Consider the following 10,226-nt stretch of genomic DNA (forward strand, 5'->3'; position numbering starts at 1 on the left):
TGTGCTCGACGACTAATTTTAAAAACACCTTCTGAAAGAACTACCCCGTTGAACGTAAAGGTTGCAAACAAGCTGTTGCGTTTATTCTCGAAACAAGGTTTGTTATTTGCCTAAAGTTTATATTGCGCGTCCTCCTGTCGAAAAGAGGAGAATTTGTGTCAGCTGTCGTGTGCATGTCAAAGTTTACGCTTGCATGTTTGCTGATTTCTGGTTGCGTTTTTTCCTGTTATGCCGAATGGAATTGAAAAGAAAACCATTACTCATTAGGTCACTAATAATAAAATTATTAATTGGTTTTGGGGGGAAAGGAAATGGCGCAGTATCTGTCTCATATATCGTTGGACTCCTGAACCGCGCCGTAAGGGAAGGGTAAAGGAGGGAGTGAAAGAAGAAAGGAAGAGAGAGATGCCGTAGTGGAGGGCTCCGGAATAATTTCGACCACCTGGGGATCTTTAACGTGCACTGACATCGCACAGCACACAGGCGCCTTAGCGTTTTTCCTCCATACAAACGCAGCCGCCGCGGTCGGGTTCGAACCCGGGAACTCCAGATCAGTAGTCGAGCGCCCTAACCACTGAGCCACCGCGGCGGGGCCATTAGGTCACTAGAAGCTCATATTTATGACTTCTGAACATCTCAATTATTTTTTCAGCTGGTGTATGTGTGAGCTTTACAATCCACAACGTATTTCTGGCTCTCATAACCTAAGCCTCATTGAAATGGCCGTAATTATACATTTCTTTTAAATGCATTGCTTCTCCGAGATCCATTAGACTTAGATATTAACTCGAGTGGTTATCGAAGGACATCCCTGGTGCCAAACGGACGTTTCTGCGAATAGTGTACAAGGAACCCTACGCTCGTCGTCCTGCGACGAACGAGAAGCATCTCATATCGTAGCACGTGTAGTCAGTTGAAAGGTTATCTGAGCGCAATATGGCAGCGCCGGCGAGACGAGTGTTTGCTTAGTAAGAGCAAGTCCTTCCGCTGTCAAGGGAGCGACGAGAGGGGTCTTTTATGGGCCCGCCTGTCTTCTCGGTGGCAGGCGTAGAGTAAAAAAAGAGAGGGAGGACACTGTATATAAGAGGTTGCACTCCAAGGATGGAGAAGACTATTGTGCAGACAGTAAGTCTGGAAACGGAGGCAGTGGAGAGATGCCTTCGGAATTTACGCAGTACGTCCTCGTCGGGTTCTGCGTAGAACTTGACTGGAGGCCCCTCACTTTCAGAAAGCCTATTCCAGAGTTCAGAGTATGCGGCGCTTGCGGAATCGTGCGCAAAAAAACCGCTATATTGTCCTGTATGCACGTGCTTTGCGAGAAGTGCTACGACCAGTCAGCGCGGGACGAAGCAAGGGTCTGTCCGATTGACGGCCACCGGAGCGAGGCACGTGAACTGGTACTCATGGAGGTTGATTCTGCAGAACTGCTAGACAGAGAGGTAGGTGGCCGGTTCGGGAGCGGGCGTCTTATATTTTTTAAAGATCGTCGTTTTGTTCCAAAAAGAAAACCAAAGAGGCCTCTGACATATATTGGGCAGCAGATTAGCGGAACGGTGTTACGCTTACAAAATATACGAGCAGACTTTTCGGACGTAAGTAGGGGAGTACGATTTGTAATTTACATTGAATAGGTCTGCAATTGACAATTTTGACAACGTGTGAGATGTTCAGAATGTACAGATAACGCTGCCTGTTGCATGTTTAAATGGTTGGGTGTGTTTTCTCATTATGGTTTTGTTCGTATTGTGCATAAAGTGGTGTTTGCTGTGTTAATGTCCTCAGGCCCGGGAACAGGGTGCTGGCAGAATATGTGTATCTGTATAGCAGATTATATTATCTAATTCGATGCTGAGAACATAAAAGAAGCTGCTATTTTAATGCTCTCGATTTCGAAGTCAATGAAAAAACACGTCCTACCGCAAGCACTTTCGGGTTCCTTTTAAATGTTAATTTTATATATCCAGTAAGAAAGATGACGCCCAGTGCTGCGAATTTTGAAGCCGCCGCGGTGGCTCATTGGTTATGGCGCTCGGCTGCTGACCTGAAAGACGCGGGTTCAATCCCGGCCGCGGCCGGTGTCTATTGTATCAAATGGATTAATGGTGTCTATTGTAGCAGATTGATGAGGGCCGTAAAGAAGAAAGAAGGAAGAGAAGCCAGTAGTGGACTGCTGGGCGGTGTTGTAGGCAGAAGTCACGTAAGGAAGGATGAGATCTCAATTCGAGTGGTTGGATGCGACATACATAGACAGCATATCCCCGAAGGTGGGGTTAAATCGCTCGGTGAGGCTCTTGTTCTGCGGATGATAGGCGGAGGTGGTTCGATGTATTATGTTGCACTGGCGGAGCTGGGCTGTGACGACATCGGATAAAAAGGCTCGTCCGCGGTCGCTAAGCAGTTCACGAGGTGTACCGTGACGAAGCACGAAACGTTGCAAAAAGAAGGACGCGACGTCTGTCGCTGTGGCAAACGGAAGGGCGGCCGTTTCGGCATACCTCGTGAAATGATCAACCGCAACGATAGCCCAGCGGTTGCCGGCCGCAGTGTACGGAAGCAGGCCGTAGATATCAATGCCGATACGGTCGAAAGAGCGTGGTGGGCTAGGCAGTGGCTGCAACTCTTCAGAAAAACGATGAGGAGATGCCTTGCGAGGTTGACAGGCGAGACAGGAGCCTGCATATATAAGTGGGAAGGTGTACATGCCGCACCAGTAACAGCGCAGCCGGATGCGTGTGTATGTTTTGAAAACTCCCACGTGAGCACATTGCGGGTCAGCGTGGAAATAGGTGCATATTTGCCTGCGCAGGAGGCGAGGAATAACAATTGTTATTCCTGAGTGGTTACTTAAGTAACCACTTGCGGCCGTCGGTGCTGTAGTCCCGGCGATAGAGGAGGTTATCGCGAATCACGAAGTGGGAAGTATGGCGGCGGAGAGCACGGGATGGAAAAGCAGCCGTAGGGTTGGAGAGAAAGTCGAGAAGAGAAGCGATCCAGGGGTCGCTACGTTTCGTTGAGGGCATGTCGCTGATATGAAGCGACGACGGGGAGACGTCAGAAGTGGAAAGGCTGGCGGTCTCGGCTTGAAATGTGCAGCGGGACAGGGCATCAGCGTCGTGATGCTTGCGGCCGGAGTGATAGACCACACGGATGTAGTATTCTTGCAGACGAAGAGCCCGCCTGGCAAGGCAGCCTGATGGATCTTTCAAGGAGGACAGCCAACAAAGCGCATGATGGCCCGTCAAAACGTCAAAAGAGCGGCCATTGAGGTACGGGCGCAATTTTGGCAAGGGTTCATACGATGGCCAAACACTCTTTTTCGCAGAAGAAGTAACTAGATTCAGCCTTCGTAAGTACGCGGCTTGCGTAGGCACCAACGTATTAATCAAAACCACTGATGCGCTGGGCGAGTACGGCGCTGAGGCCAACCCCATTCTCGTCATTATGGACCTCGGTAGGAGCGGTCGAGTCGAAATGTCGCAGTATGGACGGCGCTGTAAAGAGGCGCCGCAAGGTGTTATACGCATCTTCGTAAGCCGGAGACCACATCGATAAGTCGGAGCTGCCGGACAGTTGTGTTAAAGGCGCAGCAATCGAAGCAAAGTTGCGAATAATCCTCCGAAAGTAACAGCACAGACCTAAGAAGCTGGCGCAGGTCTTTGATGGAAGTAGGTTTCGAAAAGGCAGCGACAGCGCGAAGTTTGGCTGGGTCGGAACAAACTCCTTGCTTAGAGAAAACGTGGCCTAAAATTGTCAGTTGACGTGCAGCAAAACGGCATTTCATCAAGTTAAACAGCAGACCAACGTCAGAGAGGCAGGTCAAAACGTGCTTCAGGCGGGATAGATGGGTTCCAAAGTCGGGAGAAAAGACAATGTCGTCGAGGTAGCATAGACACATTTTTCACCTGTTGCAGGGGCATTACGAAGGCCGAATGACATCACAGTAAATTCATACAATTTGTCGGGGGTCACAAATTTGGGATGATCGGCCGCTTTCATGTGGATACGCCAGTATTCAGAACGTAAATAGAGGGGTGAAAAGAGCTCCGCCCCTTGTAAACAGTCCATAGCGTCATCTATGTGTGTGAGCGGATAGACATCCTTGCGCGTTATCTTATTAAGGCGGCGGTAATCGACACAAAAGCGGATAGAGCCATCTTTCTTTTTCACAAAGACAACAGGCGATGCCCAGGGGCTACTTGAGGGCTTAATTACGCCGTTTTGAAGCATTTGGTCGACATGAACTGTAATAGTCTGGCGCTAAATTGGAGACATGATAGGGGCGCTGCCGCAGCGTCGTGTGGGCACCAGTGTCGATGCGACGGGGGACGGTGGAAGTTCGTCCCAAGGAAGGTTGGTGAGCGTCGAAGGAAGAGCGAAATTCATTAAGGAGGGAGGGAAGCTGTGTTCTTTGCGGCGATGGAAGGTCGGCGTCGATGGAACTCAAGAACAATTTGGCAGAAGAGGGATCTAGCAGTAGACGCAGGAGGGCTGAAGTGCGTTCATGGTAAGGAGCGGTGTATTGTCGGTCTCCTCGCGGATGAGCAGAGATGCGATGGGCTGCACACTGCCGAGAATTCACCAAGGCGCAGAGCGAGAGCAGGAAAACGGGTTAGAGACCAAAAGTATCGAAAGGCCAGCGGACACAGTCAGTACGGCGTATGGCCGAGGGAGACACTTGTGGTGAAGAAAAGTGTAGCTAGGAGTAAAGATGACAGTGTCGTAACCGACAGAGTCGCAAGACAGGTGTACTGGAACAGAAGAGCTCGGGGGAATGCTTATGTCTTCGGTGGCGAGGGCTTCAACACAGGCAACAGAAGGAGTAGCGTCCAGCTATGGATTGTGCACAGAAGAGAACCTGACTTCCGATCGAGCACATTCGATGATAGCTTCATGAACGGAAAGAAAATTCCCACCCAGAATAACAGGATGGGAACAGGAAGGCAGCACGATGAATTATATTGATCAGAGAGAGTCCTGAATCACAGCTCGAGCGGTACAGGTTGCGGAAGGCTTGATGTGCTCAGCGCTGGCCGTACGAAGCGACAGTCCGGCCATCGGCATCTTTACCTTCTTCAACGAGGGACAAAACTTTTCGTCCATAACAGAAATCGCAGCACCGGTATCCACAAGGGCCAAGGCAGAAATGCCCTCCACAGAAACTTTGATGAGATTAGCAAGGGATATGCGAGGCCTTGGAAACTTCGAAGGGGACGCAGTTCTCGCCACAGAAACTGCGGCACCTAGTTTTCCTCCTGAGGGGTATTGGGGCGACGTCGCATAGGAGAAACGGAGAGGCACTTCGGTGACGGTGAACGGCGTCTAGAAAAGGCCGAACGGTTAGGAGAAAAACGACGACTAGACGGCGGCTCAGCAGATCCGGAATACTGGCTCGTGGAAGGCCAATACGTGGGAGCTGGAGAACGGTGTCGCGTAGACTGAGAGACGATGACGGCAAAGCCGGGCCACATGACCAGGAAAGCCACAAATGTAGCAGATGGGCCGGTTGTAGATGGTGCGCCAAATATTGCTGACTCGTGGAGCCGGTCGAAGAGAAGGAGCCACCGCTGGCGCAGGTATTGGAGGCAAAGATTTGGTAGGCGGTTGAGGTCTTGCGACGACATCCGCGTATGTCAGCGGAGCGGCCATAGGGGGCGGCGTATGGGCAACGACGTCGGCATATGGCAGGGGATCGGCGACAGGTGGCGGCGAATGGGCGGGTGGAAAAGCCTCGGCAACCTTCCCTTGGATGGCGTGTCGAAGAGCCGGAGCCAAATATGGAGCTCGCTGTGTAGGGCTCGGCAGAAGAGAGCTGACGTGCCGCTTCTTTCCGGACAATCTTTGATCTGCTGCAGCAGCGATGAGGTGTCAGGTGCTGGCGTCAGTCCAGCAAGCGACTCAACCTGTCGGTGGTGCTGTCGACTCAGGAACCGCTGCTTCCTCAGTTCCTCGAAGCTTTGGCAGAGGGTGACGACTTCAGCAACGGTGCGGAAGTCGCGCGAAACCAGCGTCTGAAAGGCGTCGTCGTCAACACCCTTCAAAATGTGTTTAATCTTGTCAGCTCTGACATGTTGAGGTTGACACGCTTGCATAGGTGAATGACATCTATGTAACTGGTAAAGCTGACGTCGACCTGCTGTGACCGTTCGCACAAATGTTGTCTGGCGCGAAGTATCCGGACAGCAGGACGACCAAACACTTCGGAGGTTGTCTTGAAAGCAGATCAAGTTCGGATGCCCACCTCATGGTTCCGATACCACAGGTTAGCCACGCCGGTGAGATATAAAATTGCGTTATTTAGTTTGATTGCATCGTCCAATTTCTTGCAAAGGCTCACCCTCTCGTAAGACGTGAGCCCATCTTCGGCATCCTGCTCATCGGCCTCACTGAAGATGGCCAGGTCCCGTTGGCGAAGGGAGGCGGCGCAGGTAACAGCTGGGCCCACTTGCACGGCTTGACATTGAACGCCGTTAGGCATCGCAGGTGGCGGGAGAGTACGGTTGCACAATTCCAGGGCTGTCACCCGGCACGTCCACCAAATGTAATTCGGGGGTTTATTGAGAAGGGCTGGGAGGACGGGAGCAGCGGCGAGAACAATCCGAGGGCAACCAGGTCGGGCACAGGCACTCGTGGCGATAGCAATACGGCTGACGCGCAGAACCATCTTCTTCATTGTCGCGACTCATCTGCTTTGTCCTTGTCATCTAGTTCTTTAAAGAATTAACAAATATTTGATTCTGCTTAGCCATTTGATCTACCAAATTGTTAACCCCCAAACGCGTGCATCCGTGACTACAAGACTGAGTGCTCGCAGGTACAGGGCGGAGAATTTGACACTTTCCTTTTTTTCTGACACAGGCTATCCGTCTCGGGCATCCAAAATAAGACCTGGCATGTTTTCAGACGATGTGCTCGCTTTCCTGTGGTATAAAAAATTCATCGGCCGGGGTGCTTTGTGTTTGCATTTATTACGGTCCAGAATTCTTTCGGGCACGGCACCGGGAAAAAGAATTCTGAAATTCGCAACCTAGTCCACCGTTAACTTCATCCCAACGTAATTTTTTTTATGAGAAGCAGGCGCCCAACTACCGTTGTGTAAAATTAAACCGTAAAGATAATGTACACAGGCGCACTATTTGTAACAGTTCATGACCCTCCTAAAGACCATCTCGAGTGCTTTTGGTTTTCCTCTGACGATGCTCCGGCAGACAACAATCTTGAAGAGGACTGAGGATCCTTTTCTGTCTCTTTTAAAGCCTATTTTTTATTTTTGTTTAATCGCAAATCGCTCAATCTCCCAACAATCGACGAAAGAATGTTCCAGAACTACCTTTGCACTACCTAAAACCAGAGTTGGTCAAATTGTTACGCAAGTGCGCAACGATTCTGGTGTCCTAGACGGCACCTTGCTTCCGGAAAAGATCGCGGCGTGTACCTTGCGCGCTTGATGATAAAAAGGGTATAAATGGTCTGAAAAACGTTTGGAGAAACTATAAAAAGCCAGATTTTTTTTTTTCGGTGTAGAAAATCGCACTGATTTCAATATAATTGCCTTGCCATTCAAATATATGATTAGAGGCACCACAGTCGATCCGGACAGCTTGATAACACCGTTAGTCTTGCCGCATTATCTTGAGCCCGTATTTACCCAGTTGGAACTTAGAAGATATCTTAAAACCTAGCAATTTACAGTTCCCTTAGAAATCTCGCACTTTCTTTCTGTCAACACCGGTTGCTAGGGAGAGGAACCTAAGTCGCACAAGCCCACAAGTCGCACAGCAGCATCTGCTATTGAAGGGCATTGCAGCATCGCCTAAATGCTGCACCACTGCTCTAGGAGTAGTAAAGGGCTCAGAAGAATCTTGGAATGTGACCATCTTCGCATGTATAGGCATTAACTCATTTAATCTGTGCAGTCATAAACCTAATCCGCAAAGTAAGTTCAATTTCGCCGATGTTTGTCTGGCGTTTGCTTGTCCTTTAAACCTGAGCCTGGAACCGAAACCGAAGTGCGGTCGTACCAAATGGCATTTGGCCTAACCGCGCGAAAATGTTACTCATTTTTTCCTCTGTGTTGCGTGTATATGCGCATCCTGAGCATATACTTCTATAATGCCTTCCTGGGCTACACTATGAACCAGGAATGAAACATTTAGTCCGAAACACTTATGCTGTAGTGAGTTTTTTGCTAGAAATTTCGATCAAAATGTGCAAATTGGCGCACCTCACGTTGTATCCTTATCGGTAATGCTTGTAGTGTGGAATTGATATGTAGAGTCTCTAAATAGCCCCACAATGAAAATAAAAGGCACTTTAATCGTTCCAGGTGAAGTGCTGGAACGAAGAACGTGGATGCGGGGCTGTATTGCCTGCATCGAAGATTGCCCAGCACTTTCAGACTGAATGCGGACACCACACCGTTTCGTGCCGCAAATGTTCTGCGACAGTTCTTTGCAGCGAGGTGTATGCGCACCTGAGATCGGAGTACTGCCCCTCTGTGGCACCCGCATCGGCTGAACAAGGATGCGATTCTACCCGCAAGGTCCAGATGGCGCTCCTGACTTCCGCGAGGGAAACTTCAGAGCGGTGTACCGATGAAACGAAAGCAGTGCCTGATATGCAGTTCGCTCACAGTAGCGCACATGTTCACCCAGTAAGCGAACTAAGTAAATGGGTGGAAAAATGCAATGAGACATTAAGACAGGAGCTAGAGCAAGGGATTGACATCGTTAAGAAGACAATAATAAAGGAGGTGAACGAAGTAACAAGAGAACAGCGTGATCAGAGAGCATGCTTGAATGCAATCACTGCATTTAGTAAGGATAGGAGAGACGGCATGATTTCAAGTATCGACAGAATGATGAGATTGGAAATAATATTGGGAACGGATTTGGCGAAAGAGGCCAAAGGGCAGTGTGAAATGATTAGTCATGTCAGTGAAGGCGTCGAAGAGGCTAAGGGGGAAGTAAAAGAGAGCAAGGAGAAAATTGACCGAGCTGCAAAAATGTTAAGGAACAGTAATATGCTGGAATCCAGCTGCAAGTTTACCATAAGAGGCGTGAAATTCCTCCTAGAACGAGCACGGAGAAACGGCTTGGCGATATACGAAGCTGATAGTGTGTATTTACTAGGCTACTGCATGTTTCCTGGAGTCTACATCGAATACGAGAATGAAACAACAACACTGCATCCGCGGATCCGGTTGCTTGTGGGTGACATGGACGACGCTCTGCAGTGGCCGATCACAAAAACAGTCAGGTTACGTGTCCTGCACCCAGTTCGACAGGATTACCTTGAGACCAGCGAACCTATTCCCCCAGATGATGATGGCAGTCAAAGGCCGCAAGAGGGTAAAACATGCTCTTATATTGCCGATTGTTGTCTCAACGTCGATGAATTGTTCAGGGGGCGTTTCATTGAACGGGATGAATTAAGGGTGGAGTTTAAGCTGCAGAGGTGATTGCTGCTTTAATGAAAAGTGGGTTGGGCAGAGTTCCTTGGCCACGGTATATTGCTCTTAATTGAGTCGCTTATCCTAGAGTGAGCTGTGCTGAAGGTTTCGAGATAATTACTTCTTTCGATCGGTTTCACATTTGTTCCCTTTTTATCCTTGAAATACTGAACAAAACAGTGTTTTTTACTTTTGTATAAAACCCATTATTACACAATTTTTATGAAATAAAGAGAACTCTGCTTAAATTCAAAAGAACATTTCATATTTCCATAAGTTTATTTAAATCAGCCACACTGTTGTATGAAGTGCACTACACTGTTCACACGTTGTATGTGTACACATCGGTGCTTCACACAAAGAGTATTTTTCCACTGACGCTCTTGGTTTGTGCTTAACCCGGATTGCCAAAAAAAAGCACCAATTTTCAAATTGAATTCTTTGCCTACTGTCAAATGTACTCTTAGGCTCCTGGATATAACAGTAATAGTTGTTATATAAACATATCCACGGGGTTGCAACAGGTAAGTATTTTTGCGTACTGTGGTTAAGCTGTGTTGTAACCCTATGTTACTCTTTGGGAGTCTTTGGGTTTCTCTTCCCAAACCCCTGGTACGGATTGTGTGTTTTAGCATTTCCTGTTAGCTGTCGTCCAACTTCAACAACAGTTACGCTAACTGTTTAATACGGCCTCTCACATCGAAAAGCTCTCTGTTGTAGGCACGCCACAAAGATCTCGACGCTGCGCGGCGAAATCAGAGCTCGTCCACATCAGACC

General features: G+C 48.8%; 1 protein-coding gene across 1 annotated transcript; it reads left to right on the forward strand.

Moving 5' to 3' along the window:
- Positions 1-1,125: 1,125 nt before the first annotated feature.
- Positions 1,126-9,686, forward strand: LOC144105512 (uncharacterized). Its single transcript, XM_077638633.1, has 2 exons — positions 1,126-1,439; positions 8,324-9,686. The coding sequence occupies exons 1-2, from the start codon at positions 1,155-1,157 to the stop codon at positions 9,455-9,457; spliced, it is 1,419 nt and encodes a 472-aa protein (XP_077494759.1). The 5' UTR covers positions 1,126-1,154; the 3' UTR covers positions 9,458-9,686.
- Positions 9,687-10,226: the final 540 nt, after the last annotated feature.

The sequence above is a fragment of the Amblyomma americanum genome, chromosome 9 (assembly GCF_052857255.1).
Source record: "Amblyomma americanum isolate KBUSLIRL-KWMA chromosome 9, ASM5285725v1, whole genome shotgun sequence".
Taxonomy (NCBI): Eukaryota; Metazoa; Arthropoda; class Arachnida; order Ixodida; family Ixodidae; genus Amblyomma; species Amblyomma americanum.